We start from the raw sequence: 24,934 nt of genomic DNA on the forward strand, positions 1-24,934 counted from the left end.
ATATAAAAATAGTGTTTAAGTCATTTGACATACTTAGAATGAGTCCAGAAACCGAATGCATTCATACTTCTCTTTTATCATCACATATTATGATATTTTCTGATATCAGCAGACGATAAACTTGTAATATACGGAATGACGTCATACAATAACGCGTTAAGAAAATGCAATAAGAAATCACGTGGGGTAACTCAAAGACATGCATTCATAGAAGCAAGAACTTTAATAACCCATTGTGAACAATGAAATGTTTCATCTGGACCAAATCTACAAACCAGACCGCCATTAATTTTCAAGCAGCAGAAACTGCCATGGTTCCATGCCTTGATATTCTATTACTCAAGATCCCCGGATTAAACGCGCTTTAAATTGAGCGAAAAGTTTTTAATTTCCTTTCATCCCTTTTCTAAGAATAGCTCTGCAGAAATTCTCATGAAAGTTATCTAGATTAAAAAAGAACCAGCCGATGTTTTTCATCAAACTAATGAACGCATGTGGTTCAGGTCGTGGTAATATCACGTGATAATTTAGACATTTATCAAAATTTGTGTTAAAAATTAACTTTGTTTAGATAATATTACCCACTTTTATCTTTTTCCCAGGCTCCCAAAGTAAAACTAATATCAAATGCTTTCTTAAAACCAGGCCTATCTGATGCCCTAGATTCCAATGTGCCAATTTGTAGACACCGTCTAGACAGAAATAAGGCAATGCGCAATCTTATTGCACCAAAAATAAACACAAAGAAAATAAACGAAGTCAAATGATAAAAAATGACACGAAAGCAGTTTTATACATAAACCACTCTGTAAACGAAAACACAAATAAAAAAATGTATCAAAAAACGTCAAACAAATACACAAAAAACATAGATGGACGGAATAGATCGGGCTTTTTCAAACATCTGATACATCTACCATTTCGCCCTGATTTCCAATTAAAATCACTTCCGGCACTTTATAGTGATGTTATTTGCCATGATTTTAGTGCCAAATCTGTGACCATATATTGCTATAATAGTCACATGTATCACATATAAGTATTGTATTGAATTTGCTCATAAATGACATTCGCCGACTTTACAGTGCCATGATTTATATCGGGAAGGTCAAATCTGGCAAATTCGCAACGTTTTCAATTAATAAGCATCTACTATTCACCATGATTTTTCATATTTTACACTTCTGGTAGGTTTTCAAAGTCATTTCCACAAGTTCTTGCTACAAAATGTCCAAATACCTCCTTACGTAAAATATAGCGCACCTCCAAACGATGGTTTTTCTACACCCCTCGTCATTAACAGTACCGAGATTTTTTAGATCACAGATTTCTTTGAAACAATTATTATGTTAAAAAAATCAAAACACACTCAGTTTTTTATCTATGTCATATGCTTGGATTCAAATTATGCAATCCTTATTTGATTGTAAAAACTTCACATTGAGCCATAATTTATTCTTTTTACTTATGACTTTTCGTTTTTCTATGTCTTTTCGGTTTTTATGTCTTTTCGCTGTAAATGAGTCAAAATACCATGAGTGTTATCTGCACGTGGCGTTTCTTTGTTTCGAAGAGAAAGAATTGCACATATGTCCGTAAAAAAATAATGAAAAAATCTTAGAAAATGAAAAAAAAAATCATTCCTAAAAGTTTATTTTGCGGACTTCAATGTTTATTTGCGGACTTCTGGCCGGAAGCAGACCTCACCGACATCCACACCGAATTCTTCGTCATCACCTACGTCATAAACCAACATGTCTGTCACTGGAAGAACCCGCGTTCTCTTGGTGGTGATCTTGTAAGATGATTTGCCCCATTTGCCCTTCTGGAAAAGAGATTATTATTCCAACATTAAACAAGTGATAAAAATGACAAAGTGTAATTTTCGTGTCCTTTTTATTCTTCATTTTAAAAATAAAAAAAGAAGTAACACGTCACGTCTTATACCAGTCATGTCTTTTACCTATCCTAACTTTCATTTGCGTTTAATTGTTCATTGAAACTCAAGTTGCATTTAAATAAATTAAATCGGGAAACCTAGCATTAAAAAAAACCTTAATAGACTTTAGAAACCCATACAAAAAATGAAAAAGTGAAAACGAAGAGCTAGTTTTCTTAACCCATACCATATTGCAGTCGAAATACATTTAATAGCCTTTTCGACAAGCGTAGCGCATGACCAGTCTGCACATCCGGGCAACATGACCAGGCTGTTGCGAGACTAACTTTAAATTTTCATCTTGGCAATGGTTATTACCAACAAGGTTGTCTAAACGTTTCATCATTGATATGTTTGCAAAGCGTAAACAAAATACAACTAAATTAAATACGATATAAGAAGCAGACGACTTACGTCACATCCTTCGTCCTTTTCAATTCTTGTTGCGCCAAGATACCTTGTTGATGACGTATCAATGTAATTTGAGTTCTCATCGTGAGTGAAGAATTGGAATCCATTGGTCTTCATGTTGAAACAATGGAATGTGATTTCTTGTGTGGCGATATCGCTTTGACGTTGCAACATTTCCATCTGGCTGCTTCTGATTGTGTAGTCAAGCTATAATAACATTAATAATAACATTTATAATAAAAAATAATTAATTACATTAATAATAACATTAATAATAACATAAACAGTAACAATAACATTGATAATAACATTAAAAATACCATTAATAATAATCATTAATAATAACATAGATGATAACATTAAAAAAAACATAAATAATGACATAATAAAATTAAAAATAACATAAATAATAACAATACTAATAACATAAACAATGACATTGATAATAACATTAATAATAAATTTGGATGTATGAGTGCAATAATTTATAAAGTGTTAAAGCTATAATTGGTATTGGCCAAGAATATTATAGCACTGGTAGGACCAGGCCAGAACCTGTATGTTAGATAGGCCAATAATTTAACGTTAGCTTGGAAATTTGTTTACCATATCTCCAGTGGTGTGCTCTACGAACCAAACAGATGACATCTTCTGGTCAAACCACTTCTTATCACCGAACTGAAAGAAACATGTTCTTTGATATCATTTATATGCTTGGATATACCCTGTATACACATTTTTACAAAGCGCCTCGTTTCTGTATAAAAAAGTACAATGTACCTACATTGAAAACAAAAATCTAGAAAATTATTCCCCTCTGATAATACACAAGCATTTGTTCCTGTGCTAACTGAATTTACCAATGGGACACGTGCAGAGATCAACCGGATATGACATCTGATTGTCGTCTGCACTGTTAACTATTTAGTAAGAACATATTTTTGAAATTTTCCCTAACAATGATGAATGGTTTCGTCTAGATTGAAAGATGGACAAGTCCATTAAAGATATTTAGCGTGATAAGGGTTGAAATGTTCACCCAAGTGATATTGAAATTCGGAAAAAAAAATCATAAAAAGCGTGGGCAATGCAACCATAATAATTCAACAAAATTTACCTTGTTTGCATTCTTAACACATGTTTCTGCATAGTCACTGTGGAACTTGCACTCAACCTCGAATGGCTCGAAGGCACCTGGGAGTGGGTCAACGAAGTATTTTCCTGAAGAAAAGCCATTAGTCATATAAAAATGAAGTAGAAACTATACCAAATAAAGTTTGTTGATAAAAATTTAAAAAAAATCACGTAACAACGCTTGATTAAATATTTTTATTATTTGAATCAACTATAATCGTATTTAAAACTTGCAAAAAAAATAAAATAAACAAATAAATAAATAAATAGGTAAATAAGTAAGCAACACAAAACATAGATGTGGCTTCATGGTTAAGGTGCCTGTCTCTCAACCAAGCAATCATTGGTTCAAGCACAACAATTCTTTATAAAATATGATTACTCTAATTACATACCGTTCTCTAGTTTGAGTGTGCTCATTTCACGGATGTGTTCACAAGACCTGCCTGGAGCCTCTTTGGTGCCAATTGGTCGGCGCATCAAGTCAAAGGCGTTCAACATGTAGTTCAGATTCACCAACATATCCGGGCTCTTTTTTGTGTAAAATAAACATTTAAAAGTTAACCACGATAAAGGAAGAATTTTCAATGAAAACGTAAACTTTCCTTCCAAGGGTCATGACTCTTTTTCCAAGTGACGAAGAATCACCGTTTGAATGGAAATTGAGAAGGGAAAGTATAAAAACAATTTTTGGTTTGATTTACTTAGCTGGTCACATATACGAAAAAAAATCTGGACAACTTATGTACTGTTATTTTCATACTCGTCAGAAGTCCAGCCCCTTATACTAATATCCAGCTTTAAATTTACCATATTCCCGAATCCCTCATTTAAATATCTATTTAAGTAAAATAATTTATATGCCTAAACAATACACTATTATTTAACTTAGTAAAACGAAAGTGAGAAAGGTAGAAATACGCAGACGACTTACAGGTTCTGGAATTGCTTGGTCGGCTTGTGGCTGGTCATACTGAAAAAAAAACAACTCAGTTTGACTTCAACAATTTATATCTATTTGTAGAAATCATATATAAAAATCATAACTATTCTTAACTGAAACGACATTGAAGCTAAATATGGATATATACATAATAATAAATATGAATGATTAAAACGTTTCAATTAAACAAACCGAAACTTAATTCACAATAAAATATTTCGACACATTATTTGAGATTTCAAAATGGAAAATTCTAAAAAATTTCGGAAACGCTTGAAATTAAAAACCGGAAATTCGATTTTTTTAAACCGGAAGCATGAATTCAATGTACCTGGTATCCGTATTCATCACCCATTGGTCCCTTGTAATTGTTTACGTATGGCTGGCTTGGCATAACTGGGGCATATGCCTGAAGTAAAAACACAGTAAATCATTGACATATAGAATTGCAATGTATCTGACTTTGGTACCGAATGTTTTCGTTCCAATATGCAATTAGACTTCATATTTCTATAAAGATCATATCGGATAAATCATAACACATCGTATTGTATCGTATCATATTAAATTGTATTGTATCATGTCATATCGAAGTATATTGTGTCATATCAATGCAACTTATCAAATCCTATCGTATCATATCATATTGCATCATATCAAATCATAATGTATTTATCATATCAAATCGTATTGTATTGTATCATATCGTATTGTATCATATCAAATCGTATTGTATCGTATTATTTCACATCATATCACAATCATAAGCAAATCATGTCACATTAATAAAGATGTTGACAGATTATAAACACTGTTAAATAGGTAACTGTAGCGTAGCAAGAAATAAGCAATAAAAGAAGACATACCGGTGGTCCTGGTCGGCCAGGGGGTCCGGGAGGTCCTGATGGTCCCTGAAATTGAAACAAAGGCAAACATATAATTTAATATTATAATATACACAATGTTATAGCCTGTTTACGAGATAAATGAATACCATTTCGGGAAATAGTCATGGTTGTTCATTCCGCGTTTACCTATACCGGAAGTGTCCGTGGTCTCGTATTCATGCATTGGCATTGAGAACATAGCAGAAATATTATTTCGAAGACAAACTGTATACAACGTACTTAAAAGTGTTACATAGTGTTCTCTTTATTTATCCATTTATTTTTAGCCTTGGACTTAATTTACTTCAAATTCTACTTCCGTTACGGATAAATGCTTGCAATTGATGCAAATCGTTTGAAGAACCAATACTTATATTGTTACTAGTAATCAAACAATATTCACAATGTGTACAGACATATGAAAAGTTCTGTATGGGAAAAGCTCTTGTTTTTTAGATATATAATATACAACAATGTCACGCTACCTAACCAAGAAAATTATTAAATACAACTTGCCTGAGGTCCATCATGTCCCTGGGGTCCTCTAGGTCCCTGTAAATATAGAAAAACAACATATTGACAATATATTGACAATATTATATGGAATTATTTTTTTCTCCATAAAAATTCCATAAAAATCGATATTCATGCGCATTGCAATATTTCAGCAAGATACGCGGATCTATATTTAAATATGCTAAAAGAAAACAATACTATCCGTCCTTATACTATTCATTACCTATAGATACGAGATAGATATGTAATACGAACATTGAGTCGTACTAAGTCGAAAATATATGAAGGGGAATAGCAGTAGAGATGGGGTGACAACCTGGGTTCGAATCCTACCCGTGAAAAGAACTTGATTTCTTTCTACACACTATAAATGGTCAGCGGTCTCGAAATTGATTTGCGTGCGTTACACGTCCTAGTTTCTGAAGTTAAAGATTACATGTATTTTATCATGTAAATATGATCACGTGATACTTACGCTAAGACCTGGTGCGCCGACTGGTCCCATTGGTCCATCCTTTCCGTTATTTCCACGTGCACCTGCATTACCCTATAAAATGAAAATAATTTTGAACTTATATATATTTTTATCCTAAAGGACATGCCGTGTAACAGATTGAAATGATATAAAAATAGATTATAATAAAATTATATTAACAGTAGAAAACATGTTTTTAAGTTTATTTCATAGAAAATGTCTCTTCAGTCCAAAGTATACTGAAAATCTTGCATAGAAAAGGAAAAGTTTATCTACCTGTTGTCCTGGTGGACCGGGTGGTCCTGGTCGTCCGCTATCTCCAGATGGTCCCTGAAATGTAATGTGCATAATATAATCAGAAACCAGGTGATTGGATACGGTAAATATAGTCTGTTTCAGTTTTTCCTATATACTGGAGTGTGAAATTACCTAAAAATAGTTTCCAAAATTCATCATCGGTACTTTTATTTTTGGGCAACTCAACATGCATACAAGTGAAATTTGAAACTTTAGTAGAAAAGAAGTTTTATTGTCAGTACAGAACAGAACAATACTTTATTAACTCTAGTTACATATAGCAACACAAGAGGGTACAATACATGGTATATCAATATACATGTATAATAAGTGACATGGCCTACACCATGTCACGTGATCAATCCCAAACACATTGCCAGAAAAATACAATCTGAGAACAGCCATTTTTAAGGTGATAATTACTTTTTTGATCGAGCCTATTACAAAAAACTTACAGGTGGTCCGGGTGGTCCCTGAGCTCCGGGTATACCTGGCCATCCCTTGTCTCCCGCTGGTCCACGTTGTCCTTTGTCACCTTTCTCACCATTTGCGCCTGGTGCTCCCTAAAACGAATGCATTTTAAAACGTCTGTAGTTAAATCTAATACATCATTCAATGCAGGGTCGTTCATTTGAAAGAACATGTTCAATGGGACAGATAATGTGCGCAAACTTTGATGCGGGCGTGTGCGTACAATTTTATACATGTATATTTCTTTTAAAATGATTTCTTTCATTATAATTATATGTTTTCTATATGTTTTCATTAAAACTATATTAAAACCAGTGCGGAAATAATTTGTGCAAAAAGCAGTTATCTTTCTTCCTAAAATCGCACACTTATTATAACTATATATAGTTATAATATAGACATGTATATTATTATTAAAATTGTAATATTATTATACAAGGAAATGAAATATTAATGTTTAAAATGTTTTTATTCCCTTTTCTAGATATAACTTTAATTTTGCCGAATCAGAATTATCACGAAAGTGATTGAATTAAACAGATCACGCTATAAATGAAAAACAAACAAAAAATGATGGCACGTAATGTACACCATAGTTTATCACAAATAACGCTAACTTACTGCTGGTCCCTGACTTCCGGGGGCTCCCATAGGTCCTGGTGTTCCACGGTCTCCCTGAAATTATAATTTATTGTCAAAATGAGCATTTGTATACCATGATTATGCTACCAATTACAATATAAGTATTAAAGTTTATTTCACACCTTATAAAAAACAGCCAATGCACTTTTCATTTAAACCACGTGATGTTCCAACAGAAATCACTATTGGATCCAATCTTATCAATTTGGCCTCGTTTTCAGTTCCAGAGTCTAAAAAAGCTAAAGTTCTGTCAAAATGTCAAAATATGGTGGTGTGAAATAAAGAGGTCATTAAACATGATCGAGTACAATACTGATTCTATTGGACTCGTACACGGCTTCAAATCCTATATCAGACTCGTCTTGTGCCTCGTCCAAAATAGATTTGACAGGTGTATACTCGTCAAATTGAATTCAGTATTGTACTCAACAATGTTTTATTATTACACTTTTCTGTGTATGTCAAAAATTCTTTATTTTAGACAAATCGATTAAATTATATTTTAAAGAAGTCCTTTAAAGATAAAATAATAAAAACATGGTCTGTAATTTATTAAAACAAATACAAAAAAAAGTTAAAATACTTGATACGTTACATACCCTTTCTCCTCGTTCTCCCTGTTGGCCGGTTTCTCCTGATGGTCCGGGTGCTCCCTAAAATATAAATACATTTGATAACATTCCAGCATGAACTATGAATAACAACATACCCGTATAGAATAAAACACTAGAAGTAATAATACCTTTCTTTTTTAAATAATCATAGCAGATAGAAAGAAAAAATCAAATCACATGCATTTGACAAGAAATCTTAGTCAAAGAAATCTTAGTCAAGGAATCGTTGTAATTTCGAGAAATCAATGCCATGTCGACGTAGAAATATCAATGTTTTATTCATTGAAACCTTTGAATAGAAGTTGATGCCGTGTCGATGCCTTTGCATAGAAATCGAACTTACCGAACCAGTCCAAGATTTTCAAAATGGTGGATTAATTAAAGCCAGAAAGAGTCTGTTACTTCACAGCGGTTTTACGTTTAACGTTAAACATAAAAAGATCTGAATCAGATTGCGTGTCGAGTAATTCTAATTCAGCTATACTTCTTTATAAGAGAGGGCATCAGGAAAAGAAAACAAAGGAAAGTTTGATAGTTTACCATTGGTCCGGGGTTGCCTTGCATTCCTGGTGTTCCCATAGGTCCACTGTCTCCTTTGTCACCTGGGCGACCAGGTTGTCCTGGCGCTCCGTCTTGACCGGGTTGTCCCTAGCAAGTGATGCGAATAAAATATATAAATTATAATATTCAATATAATTTATTGTTAAATATTTTTGTATTTTTTATTGTATATACTTTTGGTTAGAATCGGAATTCGTGAAAGTACATTACGATTGATACATATTCCATGGTTGTTTATATAAGGACGGAATATTGAACGTGAGAATGAAGCAAAGTTGATGGCTTTTTTTGTCAACTCAAAAAAAGTAAATTAAAATAGGACACTAAACTAACAAATAATCATGCTTTGATGATACGTGTTCATAAGAATTTGATATAGATCGTCTTAAGATTACAGTGTAATAGTAACACGTACTGGTGGTCCTTGATCGCCTGAAACGCCAGGGAGTCCCATGGGTCCTGGGGCTCCGGGTAAACCTGGTGCTCCATCCTCACCGTTTCTTCCTTCTTCTCCTGGCACACCCTGATAAATTAGAATTTATATTATGACAATCAACATAACTCCTCATAATCGTATGAATTCGGTTAACTTCGCCCCTTTTCCGTTCTATTTCTTTGTTCTATATAACTGAGGATTATTAAAATTCTATATGAAACAGGATGTGACGAAATATGCTGCAATTTCACGAGCTGATAGCGAATTTTCTACAGTTATAGCATTTTGTTGTATAATTTTTTTACCAGTATAATAATCTTTCGTGCATTAGATTGTCCCTTAGTTCTTTAGACCTTATGGTCTGCTCTTTAGGCATACTGCCCGGTTCATTAGACATTATGCTCTGTTCTTTAGGCCTTATGGTCTGTTTTTTAGACATAATGCATTGTTCTTTAGACATAATGCCCTGCTCTTTACACCTGAAACTCTGTTCTTTAGATCTACTGCTTTGTACTTTAGACCTAAAAATCTGTTATTTAGACAAAATGCTCAGTTTTCTATCCTTAAACCTAAAACTATGTTCTTTTTGTACATTCCTATGAAATTCTCATGCTTTTTTTATGATTTTTGCTCATAATATTATTTTATGTGTTTACTTGTTCTCCTGACGGTCCTTGAGGTCCCTGTGCGCCCTGTTGTCCGGGGTACCCCGGTTGTCCGCGATCACCCTGTGGTCCTGGTACACCGGGAGCGCCTGTTAATCCCTAGAAATACACAAAGCAAGCATTAGAGAATGAAGTCAATGATACCTGTGTAAAATCATACATTTTATCAATGAAAATGAGTTTTGAATAAAAAAAATATTTCTTTTGTTTATTCATATAAAAAGACACAAGCATTTTAGCAAAAAGACAGTGTTTTTTTTTCATTGATGCAGAATATTTCTAGAAAGAAAGTCTCCATGATATCATGTGATTTGAGCTTCTTAAATTTAAATGAATAGACAGAAAATGAAAGGAAAACAAATCTTAATGTGGTGTAATGAATTTAAATTAATGAAATTTGTGTTTTCCTACCTGTGGGCCAGTATTTCCTCTCTCACCTACTCCGCCATCTTGTCCGTTCAATCCAGGGGCACCGTCCTTACCGGCAGGGCCGGGGGGTCCAACCTCTCCTCTGTCACCCTGGTTAATAAGGTATGAATAAGTAACTTTTGAATGCAAAATAAAAACACCTACAGCAATGCTTATATGTATTTCCGTTGTGAAAGTGGGATCATTTATTGTTTAGTCAGTTACTAATCGGTTTTGTCTAAAAATACACTCGCTGAATTTGTTTAAATTCTAAAAAAAAGTGTTAGATAATAACTAAATATTTTACCTGAGCACCGGGAGCTCCGGTGTTTCCTGGTGGTCCCATAGCTCCTGGTTCTCCGTCAACGCCCGGGGCTCCCACCCTTCCGGGAGTTCCTGGCGTTCCAGTTAAACCAATTGGTCCGGGGAGGCCACGGCCGCCTTTACGTCCGTCACTACCAGGTTGTCCCTGCATGTACAATTACATAGAAAAAAGATTGATTTCTTGAGAGGATCAATAACTACATGTATGAAAATGTGGTAAATTTCTACTAGTTCTTGTTTTGTTAAGGTTACCATGGCTTATTTAAAGACAAAAAGTTGCCGGACATTAAACATCGTTGTTACCTTATACAGGAATTTAAACACGCCATTATAGTGAAGCATAAAAAGTGGCATCACGGGACTAAGTTTTTATTTAGACATGAAAAATATGAAGACATGAATTAGTATATAATGAAAACTTAAATAAGTCAATATTGAAAAACAATGAAAAATATAAATACCGTTTCACCCCTTTGTCCGTTTTCTCCTGGGTATCCCGGTTGTCCGCGGTTGCCCTAAAATAATAATCATAGTCACATCATCATCATCATCATCATCATCATCATCATTATCATAACAAAAATGTATTATTATTATAATTATTATTATAATTATTATTATTATTATTATTATTATTATTATTATTATTATTATTATGTGTTTAACTTTACGATAGTTTTGCGATTCAAATTTAATTAAATTTATTCCGGAATAAAAGAATACACGACTTCGTCTTGAATATCTTGCTTTTAAAACTCGTAATTAATAAATTCATAGCAATGAAACTTGACTTACCCGAGGGCCTGCGGGTCCAGCCTCTCCTGGTTCTCCGGGGAATCCTGGGGGCCCCTGGAATTAACGTATTATCATCAAGTTGTCAGATTAGGTTATAGACTAATTTATACGTGAATCAATGTTTCAATAGAATAACAAAGTTAACAGAAAGGACAACAAAAAAATGGCACTTACGTAGTTATTTCTAACTTATGTGAATATGTATACAAAATTTATTTTGAATTTTCCTTCCATTATCAAACAAATCAAAAAGGATAGCGACATATGCATTAGTAACTGCAAGTGGCAAATGCACCTTAAAAATCTTAATTCTTCACAATTGTCAAATTAAACATAAAATGAAACATACCCCTGGTCCTGGTGGACCGGGTTGTCCAGCAGCGCCTGCAAATCCCATTACACCACCCTCTCCTGGTGCACCGGGTTCTCCAGCTTGACCCGGCTCCCCGGGATCTCCTTTAGGTGGGGCCATGGTATTCTGTGGGCCAGGGAGACCTGGGGGTCCGATTTGTCCAGTCTGTCCCATTTCTCCAGGTTTACCATCCGCGCCACGCTCTCCTGGCATACCCTGTAATCAATGTGTACATAATTTAATATATAATTTCAGATATTTAATTTTAGAGTTATTAGAGTAATAAAAGTGGTGACTGTTGTTGTTGTTGTTATTATTAATATTTTACCATATTAAGGTTCCAACTCAATAGTTAATTGATACCTTATTCTTTCATTACAGCTGTTAATACAATATCATTCTTGCGTTGTGTGTGCACTGCGGTATACCGTACCCCGGATATTGCTCGATATTATGAGGACTTTCATCCCATTTCGCGACTTTGAACGGGGAACGAAGGTAAGTTCAGCGACGATATTTTTCAAACTAATGGCTATTTTATTTATCTCAACGGGTTTTATATATCTAGTGGTATTTTTGTAGCTCTAAAAGACATAAAAGTATTACAGGTGTTTGTAAAAATTGATTAAACTACCCCTAAACGATCCGCTGCTCACTAGAAAATACTATATTACAAATATAAAAAAAATTGAATCGAGCAATTTTTTTATTCACAATCCAAGTATACTTTGTTCAAATTTCAGGCAAAATGTGTGAAAGTACAAAAAGATACAGGCCAAAAAAGATACAAGAAAGTGTACCGAGTATTGATTTTAAGTGTACAGAGTATTGCAAAATAGCCCAACTTTAGTGTACAGTGTATTGCAAAACAGAATGAGCACATTAGTATGGAAAATCGATATTTTTGTCCAAATTTTACGTCTGTTTATCGATTCCATTTTATTTTGCTGATAATGTATTGTTTATATGATATGAATTCAAATATTATAAATTCAACAATGCATTCAGTGTTATTACTGTACTTTTTCTACGAGCAAATACAGATATTTAATTTTCCATTTAATTGAAAATCACACTATGGATGAAATAAAGAGTGTGCAGGATCGGAAGCAGGGTCGGGAGCAGGGTAGAATCATTAAAATTGACGATAAAAATCTTTAAATACATGTCTCAAGAAGCACAAACCATAGCTGGACCATAGCCTGTGGAATAGCATGCTCAATTTTAAATTTCCAGTTACCATGGCAACGAGGGAACGTCTCAAAATTGCCAAAAATCTCTATTTTGAGTTGTTTTTTCCCGTCAAAACTGATTTCAAAGTGCAGCAACTTCTCAATTGATTGAGATAAAGTCTTAGGCTTTTCGGCGTTGATTTTAAGGTACCTTTAAATCGACCTGAGGCCATTTTAGCTCCCCCTCACCCCAACAAGTCTCAAGTCTTCTCGGCGATTAGAGGGATTACTGCCCCACTTCAAACCCCCAAACAGAAGGGGGCACATCCCCCTGTGGCACCCACTTGATGTACCTTTTAAATGGGGGTGGCGCCGAAAAAGTGATCACTCTTTTGAACAACATTTCTCAAACGAAAACACAGTGTTTGGGGCCTAAATAGCGCATGTTTTACACTATTTGAGGCCTCAAAAGGGGTGGGGTGTAAAGCCTTCAAAACACGCCTTTATGAGGTAAAAGGTTATAAGGAACATAACCTTTTTATTACATCTGCTGCCCTTTATCATAATCTTATCAAAATCCATTACTCGATTTTTTTAGCTGTACCAGTTCGGCAGTCATAGCTAGGGTAACTCATTGCTAATGACGTAACAAATTTCAAGTGCAGACGTCACAGTGTGCCGTTGCTAGAGTGCAGGTGCAAAATGTCGAAAGTTACCATTATATGGATTTTTGGCATAGTAGGAAGTCGGTTGATATTAGATATTGGCATACTTGCTCAATACCGTCTAATATTGACAATCTTTTGAGGCAGCATTAATGCACTTTGGATGCATTTTTTACTATTTAAAGTAAGATTAACAAATTCTGGAAAGGTTGATCCTTCGATAGCAACGAGAACTTTGTAAACACAGAAAATTGCTGAGTTCGTTCGACTGAGATTTTTCATGAGCAGGAATGAAAATCTGGATTATTCGCAGATGTTTCCAGTAAAGTACCTCCGAACTCTGCATATTCTGCACATATAGTGTAAATAAGTATACACAATAAGAAATATTTAAGATTAAATGTGGTAAATACTCAGTGTTTACTATTTGCATTTACTCTATATTGATAACCAATACTCCTTACACTAAAAGCAATACTCGTGACACCGGCGGGCAACTCCAGCGCAATACTCGGTACACTGAGATGAGTATTTATTCTCAAATTGCACTTCCATCTGAGGTTCTATTGTTGATTGAGCATTGACAACATAAACATTATCATCATTATCACATTTCACTCGATTCAAGTTTTTCTTTTAAGGGAGTATATGCACGAAAACATCAAATTTGACTGATCCGAGCTCATTTGTCTCGTGAGCAAAGAGACGAATTTTACCTCCTAATTATATTTCAAAGCTATTTCTCAACATTTCTGGGTTTTCAGTAACTAGAGAAATTATCGAAGTATTTGCTTTTCTATAACATTTATATCAAACCAATTCAAAATGACTAAATATCGTCACTTAACTAACCTTCTTTCCTCGTTCAAAGTCGCGAAATGGGATGAAAGTCCTCATAATATAGAGCAATATCCGGGGTACGGTATACCGCAGTGGTGTGTGAGTGTGTGTATTTTTCTTTCTTTCTTTTTTTCTTATTTTTAGCATTATAGATTACAGCCTTATTTGTCCTTATTGTTATTTGCCTTCGTATGCTATTTGCATTGTTGCAGTGTAAAGAAAAATCCCGTGTACTTAAATGTTCTTATGTTTTTAAATAACATGTACATGTACTTTAAAGTTTCTTTAATCTACTGAAATGAAAAAAGAAAATGGACTTACTCGGTTTCCCTTTGACCCTGGGGGTCCTGGTAATCCAGACTCTCCAGGGAGACCCTGAAATAAAAACCAATGTATCATTATTTGAAACATAGTCTTTATTAAAAAAATTTCATTATCAAAAAAGGCGATTTTTTTTACAGAAAATGAGCGTTATTAAAATGATTCTACACTCAAATAATTAAAACTAAATATCATAAACATATATATTCCACATATGAAGAAAAGTAAGAAATTCATTTGTCAAAGTAGATCTAATCAAACTTTCCTTTTGTTTATTTCAAGTTTATTCATTTTATTAAACTTGTGTAAAGAGCGAAGAAGATTGACTTACAGCAAGTCCCTGTGGTCCTGGTTCGCCACGTGGTCCAAATGGTCCCTCAGGTCCCTGCGAATAAAAAGTTATATTACAACTGTTTGAGGTCGACCATTGGTCAATTTTGAATCTATGTTCACATGACCAGCCAATCAAATGCCGCGTTATGGAAACTTGTTCATAATGCACATCCGTTATATCTGACTGCTGTGTACATATTCCAGAGGCATGGATGTCATATGCTGGATATGATTTCTTCGCAAGCAGTGTGATTGAATAATTGAATAGAGCACAATATCGCATATGGGTACGCTTTACGCCCTGTCCTGTTTTTGTTTGGTGTCCTTCTTACCGCTGGGTCGAGTGGGGGATGCGTTCCTTGTTGATCTTGTTTTTTTTCATATTCTAGAAACAATGTTTCTAACGTGAAGTATGTAAATCATTTTTGATCCCATACTATCATTTAATTTAGAAAAAAATAAAATTTTATGTTTACAAGAAAAAAAACAACAGACGATAGACTTACAGGTGGTCCCATCTCTCCGGCGGGTCCAGACGGTCCACGTTCACCGGGTGCGCCACGTGATCCTGTGCTTCCTGTCTCACCAGGGAAACCAGGCTCTCCCTAGTAAAATAATACAGCATTTTATGTTAACAAATACTTTTTATTAATATATGGCTTTAATAAAATATTTGTCTAAAAATTCAAATAAGCTAAAGTAAAAATCGGTTATAAAGCGCGTAGCAATTTTGTCTCCGAAATTAACTGTCAAAACCATAAGAAAAATAATACTAAGGTAGATGGCAATAAAGATCCGAAAAACTGGTAAATGGGGCAAATTGACCAAAGCCATTTTCTCTTCTTAACCGTGTTTGTGGAGATTTATTTCTAAAATAATACGCAGTATAGTACATTATACTAATTAGTTTATGCACTCTTGTTTCTTACCCGTTCACCAGGTGCTCCTGGTTCTCCGGATGGGCCTGATTCACCATTGGGTCCGGTTTTACCGGTTTCCCCAGGTCGGCCAGGAGGTCCAATAGGTCCCTGAAACAAAAATATGTTATGATAGTTTAAAAATAGAACTAAAATCTCAAACATTGGAACATATACATCAAGAAGTTTGACAGACACAAACATGTTAACGCTAAACCTTTTTAACTAGGCGGTGGCCAAGTGATTGAGGTTTTTTGCTTCCAAGCTAGGGAGCGTGGTATCGAGACCCACTTGGGTCATGATCATGTTTCTTCAAAAGACACACGTGCTGGTTTAGTACCAGGATGCAGACTTTTGGAATGGTTCAAATAAGTGTCAAGCTTTCATCTGAATCGAGGTAAAACAATACCTTTCAACTAAACTAAATTAAAATAAATTAAATTTAAAGTTTGGTTCAAAATCATTTCCCGATTGCTCGCTTAGGAGTGGAAGAAATGAAATTAAAAATTCGACTACAAATAATGAGTGGTCTTGTCAAGATTGAAAGATGGACACATCCATTTAAGATATTTAACATAATAAGAGTTAAAATGAAATCTTGGCCGCAGGGATATGAACAAACGTTCTATCTAACTTACAGCAATTCCAGGCTCTCCCTGTATTCCTGGGGTACCGACCTCGCCAGTTGGACCCTACAAAGGAACAAAATAAGTACACACACATGTATATAACAAGTTTTATAAAATGTAAAAATGATTACATCTATGATACTGTTTTGCACACCCTACCAGAGCAGACAAGCATTCTTGTATAAATGAATATTCTGAGACTTATAATGATATTCGTTAATAAAACACAACTCTTTAGAAATAATACATACATGTTCCTTTTCCCTTTAAAGAAAAACAATCAAAGGTTAGAGGTATTTTTTTAAATTGTTTCTTTCATTGATTTTATGATAGAATTCAAACAGCGAAAACTTTGGGGGGGGGGTTATATTTATTTTTAATGCAAAACTTTCTCCCAAAATGTTTTCCACGTTCACTTGACAATATTTTTTTAGATACTCGGAATATACATACAGCAGGTCCGACAGGTCCTTCAGCTCCTTGTTCACCACTGAAACCTCTCTCTCCACGTGGTCCCGGATTACCCTGTGGTCCTGCTTCACCAGGTCGTCCTGCGGCTCCCTAGAAAATAATCAGATTAACAATTTTAGAATGACTAATTAATTGGTTGTTAAGTTATATATTGCATAATGGACTATTGTTGTATTATATGGGGTAAAGGAAACACAAACAACATAAATAATGTTTGTAAGTTACAAAAACGAATTGCTAAAATCATTTTACAGCAACCTCACCACTACATTCATTTTTCTACCTATGCATGTCCTGTTGTTGTTGTTGTTGTTGTTTTCTATTTCAGAAGGCCACATTGGAAATAAGATATATATGATTGTTATTGTATATTCTTTATGTGTAACCTTCTTTAAATAAAGATATTATTATTATTATACATTTCAATTCATTTGTAACTGAACATTATAACGTATCGGGATAACCACAGGCAATAATATTTCGTAATTTAGTTTTGTAAAATAAATGACTTAATTTTGCAGTCTGCTTTTATTCACTACAGAGGGCGCCACTTTGCCATTCGTGCATCTTCGTATCTTGCTACAGAACGGAAAATAATTTCATTCAGTTTTATATAAATTCACGGATCTTTATATAACAGTAATAAAAGTCTCTGTTGATCTTAGCAAATTTGTTTTTTAATGAAGATGTTTATGACTCACTTCATCTCCCTTTGGTCCTGGCATTCCAACGCTACCTGGCAGGCCGGGTTGGCCTTGAGCTCCTTGTTCGCCATCTTTACCGTTCTCTCCGGCTGGGCCCTTTAAATAAAACACACACGCAAACATGAGAAAATAACAATGCTTAACTTAACTTATATAGCGTAACAATTTTGCGTGGAGATTATTTTAACTCGTTAATGAAGTCTGTTGTAGCGAACTCTTATTTTTGTTCAAAATGTTCGCTTCAAAATTGTCGCTTTTTAGGCGAAAGTTTAATGGAGTAAACCCATTATTAAATATGAAGTTGTAAGGTTAAGGAATTCAGAATAAAACAAAAAGTTCTTACTGTTTGTCCGGGGGGTCCTGGTCGACCATCATTTCCTGATGGACCTGACACGCCCTAAAAATAAGATAATAAAACTATATTGAAAGAAATATATGGTGAAACTTATTTTTTCATTCCATGCAAACCCATTGGAAATCTTCAATATATTTACAAAATATTTTACGTTTTCCTTTAAAAACTACTTTTATTGAATAAACATTAAACTAAAAAAACTTCTAACAACTAACCAACGGAAAAGTTTTTTTAATGTTTCGTATCAAATTATTTAGAGTATTTATATAGGCATTGCGCTTAAATCATTTCAAGCGGATACTGGTTTGTCATAGCACTTTAGCATTGGGATGTGTCGAGAAGGGTTTGTAAAAGTTGTAAAGCTTATTCAAGAAAGGAAGTATAAAAGTATCAAAAGATAAGAGCGGAATGTTTGATACATACTCTTGGTCCAGTTGGTCCGATGGGGCCCATTAAACCTGGTGCTCCCTGAAAAAATAGATTAAAACCATTTGATTAAACAGGCATATAAAGTAATTAGAACTACATGTATGTCCGTGCACTCGGGGCAACATGTGCGTCCATGCACTGAGAGCGACACGTGCAACAATTTATTATGACAAAAGATAATTAATACATTGTACTTCAAGTTGACCACTAATTTTGATCAGAATTTTTATTAATGGAGAAATAAGGAAAAACGTCTCAGACATATCACAAAAATCAAAGACGTGGTTCCATTATTTTTCTAGATATCAAAATGTTTAAAAACATCTTCGTGTCTCAAGAAATGTACCACTCAAGTGTGAATAAAGAATTTTCTATGCATGCATGAATCATGTTCTGAATAAATTATCTTTTTCATTCAAGCGTGTGTATATTTTCTTTCGCGAAAAATAAATCAGATTTTTCAAAGTACGAAATCTTTCTACAAAAATGTTCAACTTAAGTTTGAATATAAAAATATATTCTAACTTCTTACTAAATTTTCTAAAAATTGTTTAACTCAATTTGTAAAAGATGATTACAGTCTGACCTGTTTTTAAGGATCATGATCCGGAAACTGTTAAGGTGGTCTCTACTGGCAAGAGATCTATTCAAACAGGTTGAGAAAAGATGTTGTTTTTTCATTAAATGAAAGAATAGAATCACAATGTTGTTTTTTTCAAAACAGGGTGTACAATTTTGACCTTAAATGATGTTTTCTTTACGTGTTGTTTCATTTTAGGTGGATTTAAAACATATATTTTGACTGCACGACTAACTTATGATTGCACGACTAACTTACTGGTGATCCTTCGGCGCCTCTCTCTCCCTCGGGTCCGCGTTCCCCTTCTTTGCCGGGGTAACCAGGATTTCCTGGGGAACCAGCCATACCCTGTAAACCTGGGGATCCCTGAATATATACACATTCCATCGATAACATTATCATATATAATTATGTATATATCGTATATGAAAATATAAACTGTTTCAATGTTTGAAAAAATCATATATATTAACAGGAGTGTATCAACCAAGAAGGTATCGTGAGATATCGTAAAGCATGGTGAAATATCATTAGGTATCGTGAGAAATTGAAAGATATCGTGAGACATATGGTTATCTGATCCGATCTGTGGATCGGGCATATCAATCGCTGATGTTGACATCCGGATATAATGATGACATCCGGGTATTAATGCAAAATGAACCAATCAAAGACAAACAAAGAATTATTGAAGTTAAAATTAGGAATCTTTCTGCACATAATCTAGTAAATTTGAAGACATTAGTCGTGACAGGAAAACAAATCAATAGTTCCAAAATATTTTGACCATGATTTTGTAAAACTTACCATTTCTCCCTGATTTCCTGGTGGGCCTGGAGGTCCTTGTTGTCCAGTGGCTCCCTGAAATGGTATTTTAATTATCAATTTTAAAAATATCGGAACTGACATTTTCAAACGCATTGCACAAGATGCTGTATTTGTAGGTATAACAATTATTGACCAATGTATGTCATATGTTTTTCATAAAAAAATAATAATAAAAACAAAAAAATATTTAACATAAACAAAACTTGGATGCTTATCTTACTGACACTTATATTTGACGATTTAATTTTCTTCCCTCTTATTGATATAGATTTGAAAAATATACATATAAGATGTAAGATTAAAAAAAAAATATGTCTGGACAGGATTATTGGCCTGTAAAGTAAGAATCGGATAACTCATACACAGAGAGATTGCATCGCACGAAAAAAAATACACACCCGTTGTCCTGGCTGTCCTGCGAGGCCTGGTAATCCACGTTCTCCTGGATATCCTGGACTTCCGGTCAATCCTTGCTCGCCAGTGGATCCTGGAAGGCCATCTTGACCCTGTATGCACATGAAGATACAAATTTACTTCTTCACCGGTTATATCTATCTACGCTGAAATTATCTAACTAGTTGTCGTATGTCTCGGAAATCTAAAATGATGTTCCTAATACTCTTCCGTAAAGAAAATATTCAACTAAGTTATTTGCGTTTATTAATTGAATTCAAATATTTTAATAAGTAAAATACATGTAGGATATTAGGTATAAAAACTACAGAATAGGTACAATTTCAGATACTCACAGCGTCTCCTTTTGGACCGGGTGCACCTGCAGATCCGGAAAGACCAGGAGGACCTTGTGCGCCTGGGAATCCAGTAGCGCCTGGGGTGCCTGGTGGACCAACGTCTCCTTTTCCGCCGGGCTCGCCATCTTGTCCGGGTAATCCAGGGGGTCCGGGCTCGCCGGGTTGTCCTGGACTTCCATTCTGTCCGTCGGGTCCGGGAAGACCAATTAAACCACGGCTACCTGGTTGACCACTGTCTCCCTATCAAGAGTAAATCATAGTATTTAAGATCATTCCATGGCCGTTTTTTTATTTCACCAAGTTCTTATATTTTATGATAATTCATACACGAGTAAAGTTATAACTGTAAATGTAAATTGATACAATATGTTTAGTTTCTTACCTTAGGTCCGGATGCTCCTGGAAATCCTGGAGATCCTGGTGGGCCTGTATTTCCCGGCATTCCACGTTCACCATCTTTGCCATCGAGTCCAGTTAGACCCTAAAATATAAGGCCTCGTATGAACAAGATGTATCATGTCCAGATCTTTATTTCGATATATAATAATGCATTATATATTTTAATGGCCACATAGGTCCGTATTTACCTACGAGGTATTTTGTCTATCAGCATATGGTTAAAACACACCGGGTTAAAGGGTTTAGAAAAGGAAAGTAAATGTTTCGGTTTAATCCTAATTTGGACTAGTCTTAAGTATTTGTAAATGTGTTAAACTTAACATTTGACCAATACATATAATCAATCTATCAGGTGTTTTTTATTCAACAAAAAGCAACAGTAATTCGTCGCTTACTTAAAAAGACAATTTCATTGATTTTGAAAGACTCACGGGTGATCCGGGGGCACCATCACGTCCACGATCTCCTGGTTGTCCGGCTGGTCCAGTGGGTCCGGGACCACCTGGTGGTCCGGTAGATCCAACATCGCCCTGTGAATTATAACATGTACTTCCATTGTTAGGATTTTAAAGTAAACCAGGTTCATTTTTAAAAGGTTTTCCAAACGAATTTCATGAACAAAATCATTTTAAACGATGCCTATTATATTAAATTTTGAAGAATAATTATGTTGTTACAGGAATAGTAAGGGTTTTTTACCGCTATTTAAAGTGCTGAAATAACACTGTTTTATTCATTTGCATTACCGTCTGAATATCATTAAGAAAATGAACAATATTTTACCTTGTCTCCGGTTTTTCCTGCCATACCGCGTGCACCTGGTCTTCCAAGAGCTCCCTAAAGAAGAAGAAAAAATGTAGTTTAAACATGTTTTAAGCTTGATTGCGAAACAAGTTCTTGATTTATATTAATCACTTCCGAGTCCTCTTCCTGGAACCAACCAGTACTGGTGTCATATGAAGAAACATGGTCTTGACCCAATTAGAGCTCGAACCCATGATCCCTCGGTTGAGAGGCAGACAGCAAAAGAAAAATGTAAACAAAATATCAAGCTTAACAAACCACGTGAAACGATGTCACGTGTCAAAGATCAAGTGTGTTTGAGACGCGTTTTATCAAACCACTTGGATTTTAAGTCACGTGATGATTTATCGTATATGAGTCGCGTGTTTATTCGTCACGTGTCATTTTGCCACGCAAAAATTATTGATTCACAATAAAAGATTGATTTGTTAAAGTGGGTAAATACATTGTAAATGCATTTTTGTCTTGGCAATATAAATAAAGTAAACCATAGATTAAAGAGGTAAAAATGATTTAAAAGTTCTATCGCTTACCCTGTGTCCTTTTGGTCCTGGCATACCTGGAATTCCAGGTCGTCCGGCATCTCCCTAAAATAGAATAAAACACATATGTATTGAGAAAACGTCATAATAAATGTAGTATTTAATGTGTCTATAATATGTGCGAGTTTTTATTTCATTTTAACATGTTGATGTATTCTTCTTAGGTCAAATTTTGGGTTTGCGCAGATAAAATTAGTAGTCCGAACCCGGCTAAGATTATTATAAGGATCAAATGCTGTGTGATAATGTTATTGAAGTGTTATATAAAAAAAAACCTGTTTGTTGAATACTGCTAAATTTTTATTCAATTTTCCAAATTTTCAAGCCTAAATTGCTTTTAAAAAAACAACATTGAAATCTTACAGGGGAACCGGTTGGTCCTGGGGGTCCGCTTTCACCCATCATGCCTTCATCACCCTGTAAAAGATAATACGCAACTAATTATTATTGCACGTATATCAGCATTATACTACAAAAGTGCTTAATGTCACAATAACTTAACAACTTAAGTAAAATCTATTTCTATTTATACTACGCCCTAGCGAATAGCTGGTTAAAACTATTACATCAACACACTTGTTTAATAGGATAAATTAGATTTGATAAACATCGACTTTTGAAAATTTGAAATTCAATGATATATAAATATTTCAGATAATGAATAGGTTCCTCATAAGTTTGTTCCATATATAAGTCGCCGGTTATGTGTAGGTGCGTCTTATACATGGCTTCGTCTTATACGCAGGTGCGTCTTATACAGAAGTAGGTCGAGCCATAATATTCTTCCAATAATCAACTTATGACATTTATAAACGTTGTTATGTAAAAAAAATAAATCTTACATCCTGCCCTGGGGGTCCTTGAGGTCCTGGTAATCCACGGGGCCCTGGTGATCCCTAAAACACAAGAATGGTGAGTTTACAATAATCAAATATAGATAAACATGTACAAAAAGCTGTTTTTGTGGGGTTGTGTATCACATAAATGTCAATTTAAAGGAAGAAGTGACACCTAACAATAATATAAAATTTGATCTGCTTAAAATAATCTTATGAATGATAAAAAATATGTTATGGTTTTAAAAGGAAATGCAAAATCATGTGTTTTTTCTTTTATTCTTCTTTTTTTAAGAAATGCAAAATCACGTGCTTTTTTTCTTTTCTTTTTAAAAAAAAAAATCACGTGGTTTTTAAAGAAAATGTAAAATCACGTGATAGAGATAAGAATTTTAGAATAAATGCAGAAAAATGCAGTTTTTTTATTGTCATGGCATCGTGTGGCGTAATAACTTCTATATAGTTTGGTTATACTTACTGGTTGACCAGGCTCGCCAGTTTCACCACGTGCACCAGGAAATCCCTGGGGCCCCTTGTAAAAACAAATGATGAAATATATAGAAAATGTCTTTCGAAATGAAAATAGTATGCTTTAATCGTATAAAAATACTTTTTATAAGGACAACGGCTAATGGTTGAAAACAAGTTGACTTTGAAGTTTTCAGGAAACAACTTTTATCAATTATTTTTGACCAGATATCTTAAATATATCGATGAGATATAAATCATACCATATTGTTAGAAATCGAGTGAAATATAAAATTTAAGAATGAAAGATACAGCGCACCGCATAAAGGTTTTTATGACGTCATATACTAGTCAATAAGCACCATGGACGCCAAATGGTAACATTTCTGACTTAATGAAAAAAAACTTTATAGAATACGACACAAAATATAAGAAAAAGTGTGTTGTCAGTGAAATATCGGATATATCTCACTTCAGAATGATAATTTAAAAATGCTCACTTCTTACTTATAAAATAATAAGAAACACTCGAGAAAATCGTTCAACTTACAGGGTTACCAGGGGCACCTACTGCACCACGTGGCCCTGGCACACCAGCTACGCCTCCCTGAAAACAGAAATACACAAGAAGTATCACTTGATTTGTCATCATAATCACTTATATGAATAAAAAAAAATGATGCTGAACTATAAACGAATTGCATAATTTATCTTTTTTCTGTTCATGAATCCTTCATTTACAAACGTCAATTTTTTACAGATATTAGAAGTTTGAAAAAAACATGTTTTTATACATGAATAATGCTCGCTGAAAAGAATATAAAAATGTACTTACCATAGCTGGGCTTGGGTATTGGGGAAATGCCTTCTGGTCATTTGCATACTGTAATAATAGAGACACTTACTAAGATTTAGGTATTGTATACATAGTTTTGTTCAATTTCGGCATATTACGCCTTTTCTGCGTGAACATGAAGAAATTTTTATTATCTTTTTGCCAGGATGCTTTATAAATGATA

At 34.3% G+C, this 24,934-nt stretch overlaps 1 protein-coding gene across 1 annotated transcript in view; it reads right to left on the reverse strand.

Annotated features, from left to right (window-relative positions):
• LOC132735573 (collagen alpha-1(I) chain-like) overlaps positions 1-24,874 on the reverse strand; it is a 25,170-nt gene extending 296 nt beyond the window's left edge. The window contains exons 1-44 of the mRNA XM_060722530.1: positions 24,751-24,874; positions 24,466-24,522; positions 23,926-23,979; positions 23,454-23,507; positions 22,975-23,028; positions 22,603-22,656; positions 22,049-22,102; positions 21,697-21,795; positions 21,249-21,347; positions 20,864-21,106; positions 20,513-20,620; positions 20,094-20,147; positions 19,545-19,652; positions 18,701-18,745; positions 18,266-18,319; positions 17,920-18,018; positions 17,201-17,308; positions 16,757-16,810; positions 16,131-16,229; positions 15,708-15,806; positions 15,200-15,253; positions 14,869-14,922; positions 11,868-12,086; positions 11,519-11,572; positions 11,185-11,238; positions 10,707-10,868; positions 10,403-10,510; positions 9,983-10,090; positions 9,306-9,413; positions 8,870-8,977; positions 8,315-8,368; positions 7,695-7,748; positions 7,058-7,165; positions 6,582-6,635; positions 6,306-6,377; positions 5,831-5,866; positions 5,294-5,338; positions 4,759-4,836; positions 4,419-4,457; positions 3,880-4,015; positions 3,468-3,571; positions 2,957-3,028; positions 2,354-2,557; positions 1-1,825 (exon numbers count right to left, since the gene is read on the reverse strand). The exon at positions 1-1,825 is cut by the window's left edge and continues 296 nt beyond it. Of these exons, the coding sequence (XP_060578513.1) occupies positions 1,673-1,825; positions 2,354-2,557; positions 2,957-3,028; positions 3,468-3,571; positions 3,880-4,015; positions 4,419-4,457; positions 4,759-4,836; positions 5,294-5,338; positions 5,831-5,866; positions 6,306-6,377; positions 6,582-6,635; positions 7,058-7,165; positions 7,695-7,748; positions 8,315-8,368; positions 8,870-8,977; positions 9,306-9,413; positions 9,983-10,090; positions 10,403-10,510; positions 10,707-10,868; positions 11,185-11,238; positions 11,519-11,572; positions 11,868-12,086; positions 14,869-14,922; positions 15,200-15,253; positions 15,708-15,806; positions 16,131-16,229; positions 16,757-16,810; positions 17,201-17,308; positions 17,920-18,018; positions 18,266-18,319; positions 18,701-18,745; positions 19,545-19,652; positions 20,094-20,147; positions 20,513-20,620; positions 20,864-21,106; positions 21,249-21,347; positions 21,697-21,795; positions 22,049-22,102; positions 22,603-22,656; positions 22,975-23,028; positions 23,454-23,507; positions 23,926-23,979; positions 24,466-24,522; positions 24,751-24,753 (3,837 nt within the window). The 5' untranslated portion in view covers positions 24,754-24,874 and the 3' untranslated portion in view covers positions 1-1,672. The remainder of the gene's footprint in view (positions 1,826-2,353; positions 2,558-2,956; positions 3,029-3,467; positions 3,572-3,879; positions 4,016-4,418; positions 4,458-4,758; positions 4,837-5,293; positions 5,339-5,830; positions 5,867-6,305; positions 6,378-6,581; positions 6,636-7,057; positions 7,166-7,694; positions 7,749-8,314; positions 8,369-8,869; positions 8,978-9,305; positions 9,414-9,982; positions 10,091-10,402; positions 10,511-10,706; positions 10,869-11,184; positions 11,239-11,518; positions 11,573-11,867; positions 12,087-14,868; positions 14,923-15,199; positions 15,254-15,707; positions 15,807-16,130; positions 16,230-16,756; positions 16,811-17,200; positions 17,309-17,919; positions 18,019-18,265; positions 18,320-18,700; positions 18,746-19,544; positions 19,653-20,093; positions 20,148-20,512; positions 20,621-20,863; positions 21,107-21,248; positions 21,348-21,696; positions 21,796-22,048; positions 22,103-22,602; positions 22,657-22,974; positions 23,029-23,453; positions 23,508-23,925; positions 23,980-24,465; positions 24,523-24,750) is intronic.
• Between the last annotated feature and the right edge of the window lie 60 nt (positions 24,875-24,934).

This window comes from Ruditapes philippinarum, unplaced genomic scaffold, assembly GCF_026571515.1.
Source record: "Ruditapes philippinarum isolate M1 unplaced genomic scaffold, ASM2657151v2 ctg1366_1_1_1_1, whole genome shotgun sequence".
Classification (NCBI taxonomy): domain Eukaryota; kingdom Metazoa; phylum Mollusca; class Bivalvia; order Venerida; family Veneridae; genus Ruditapes; species Ruditapes philippinarum.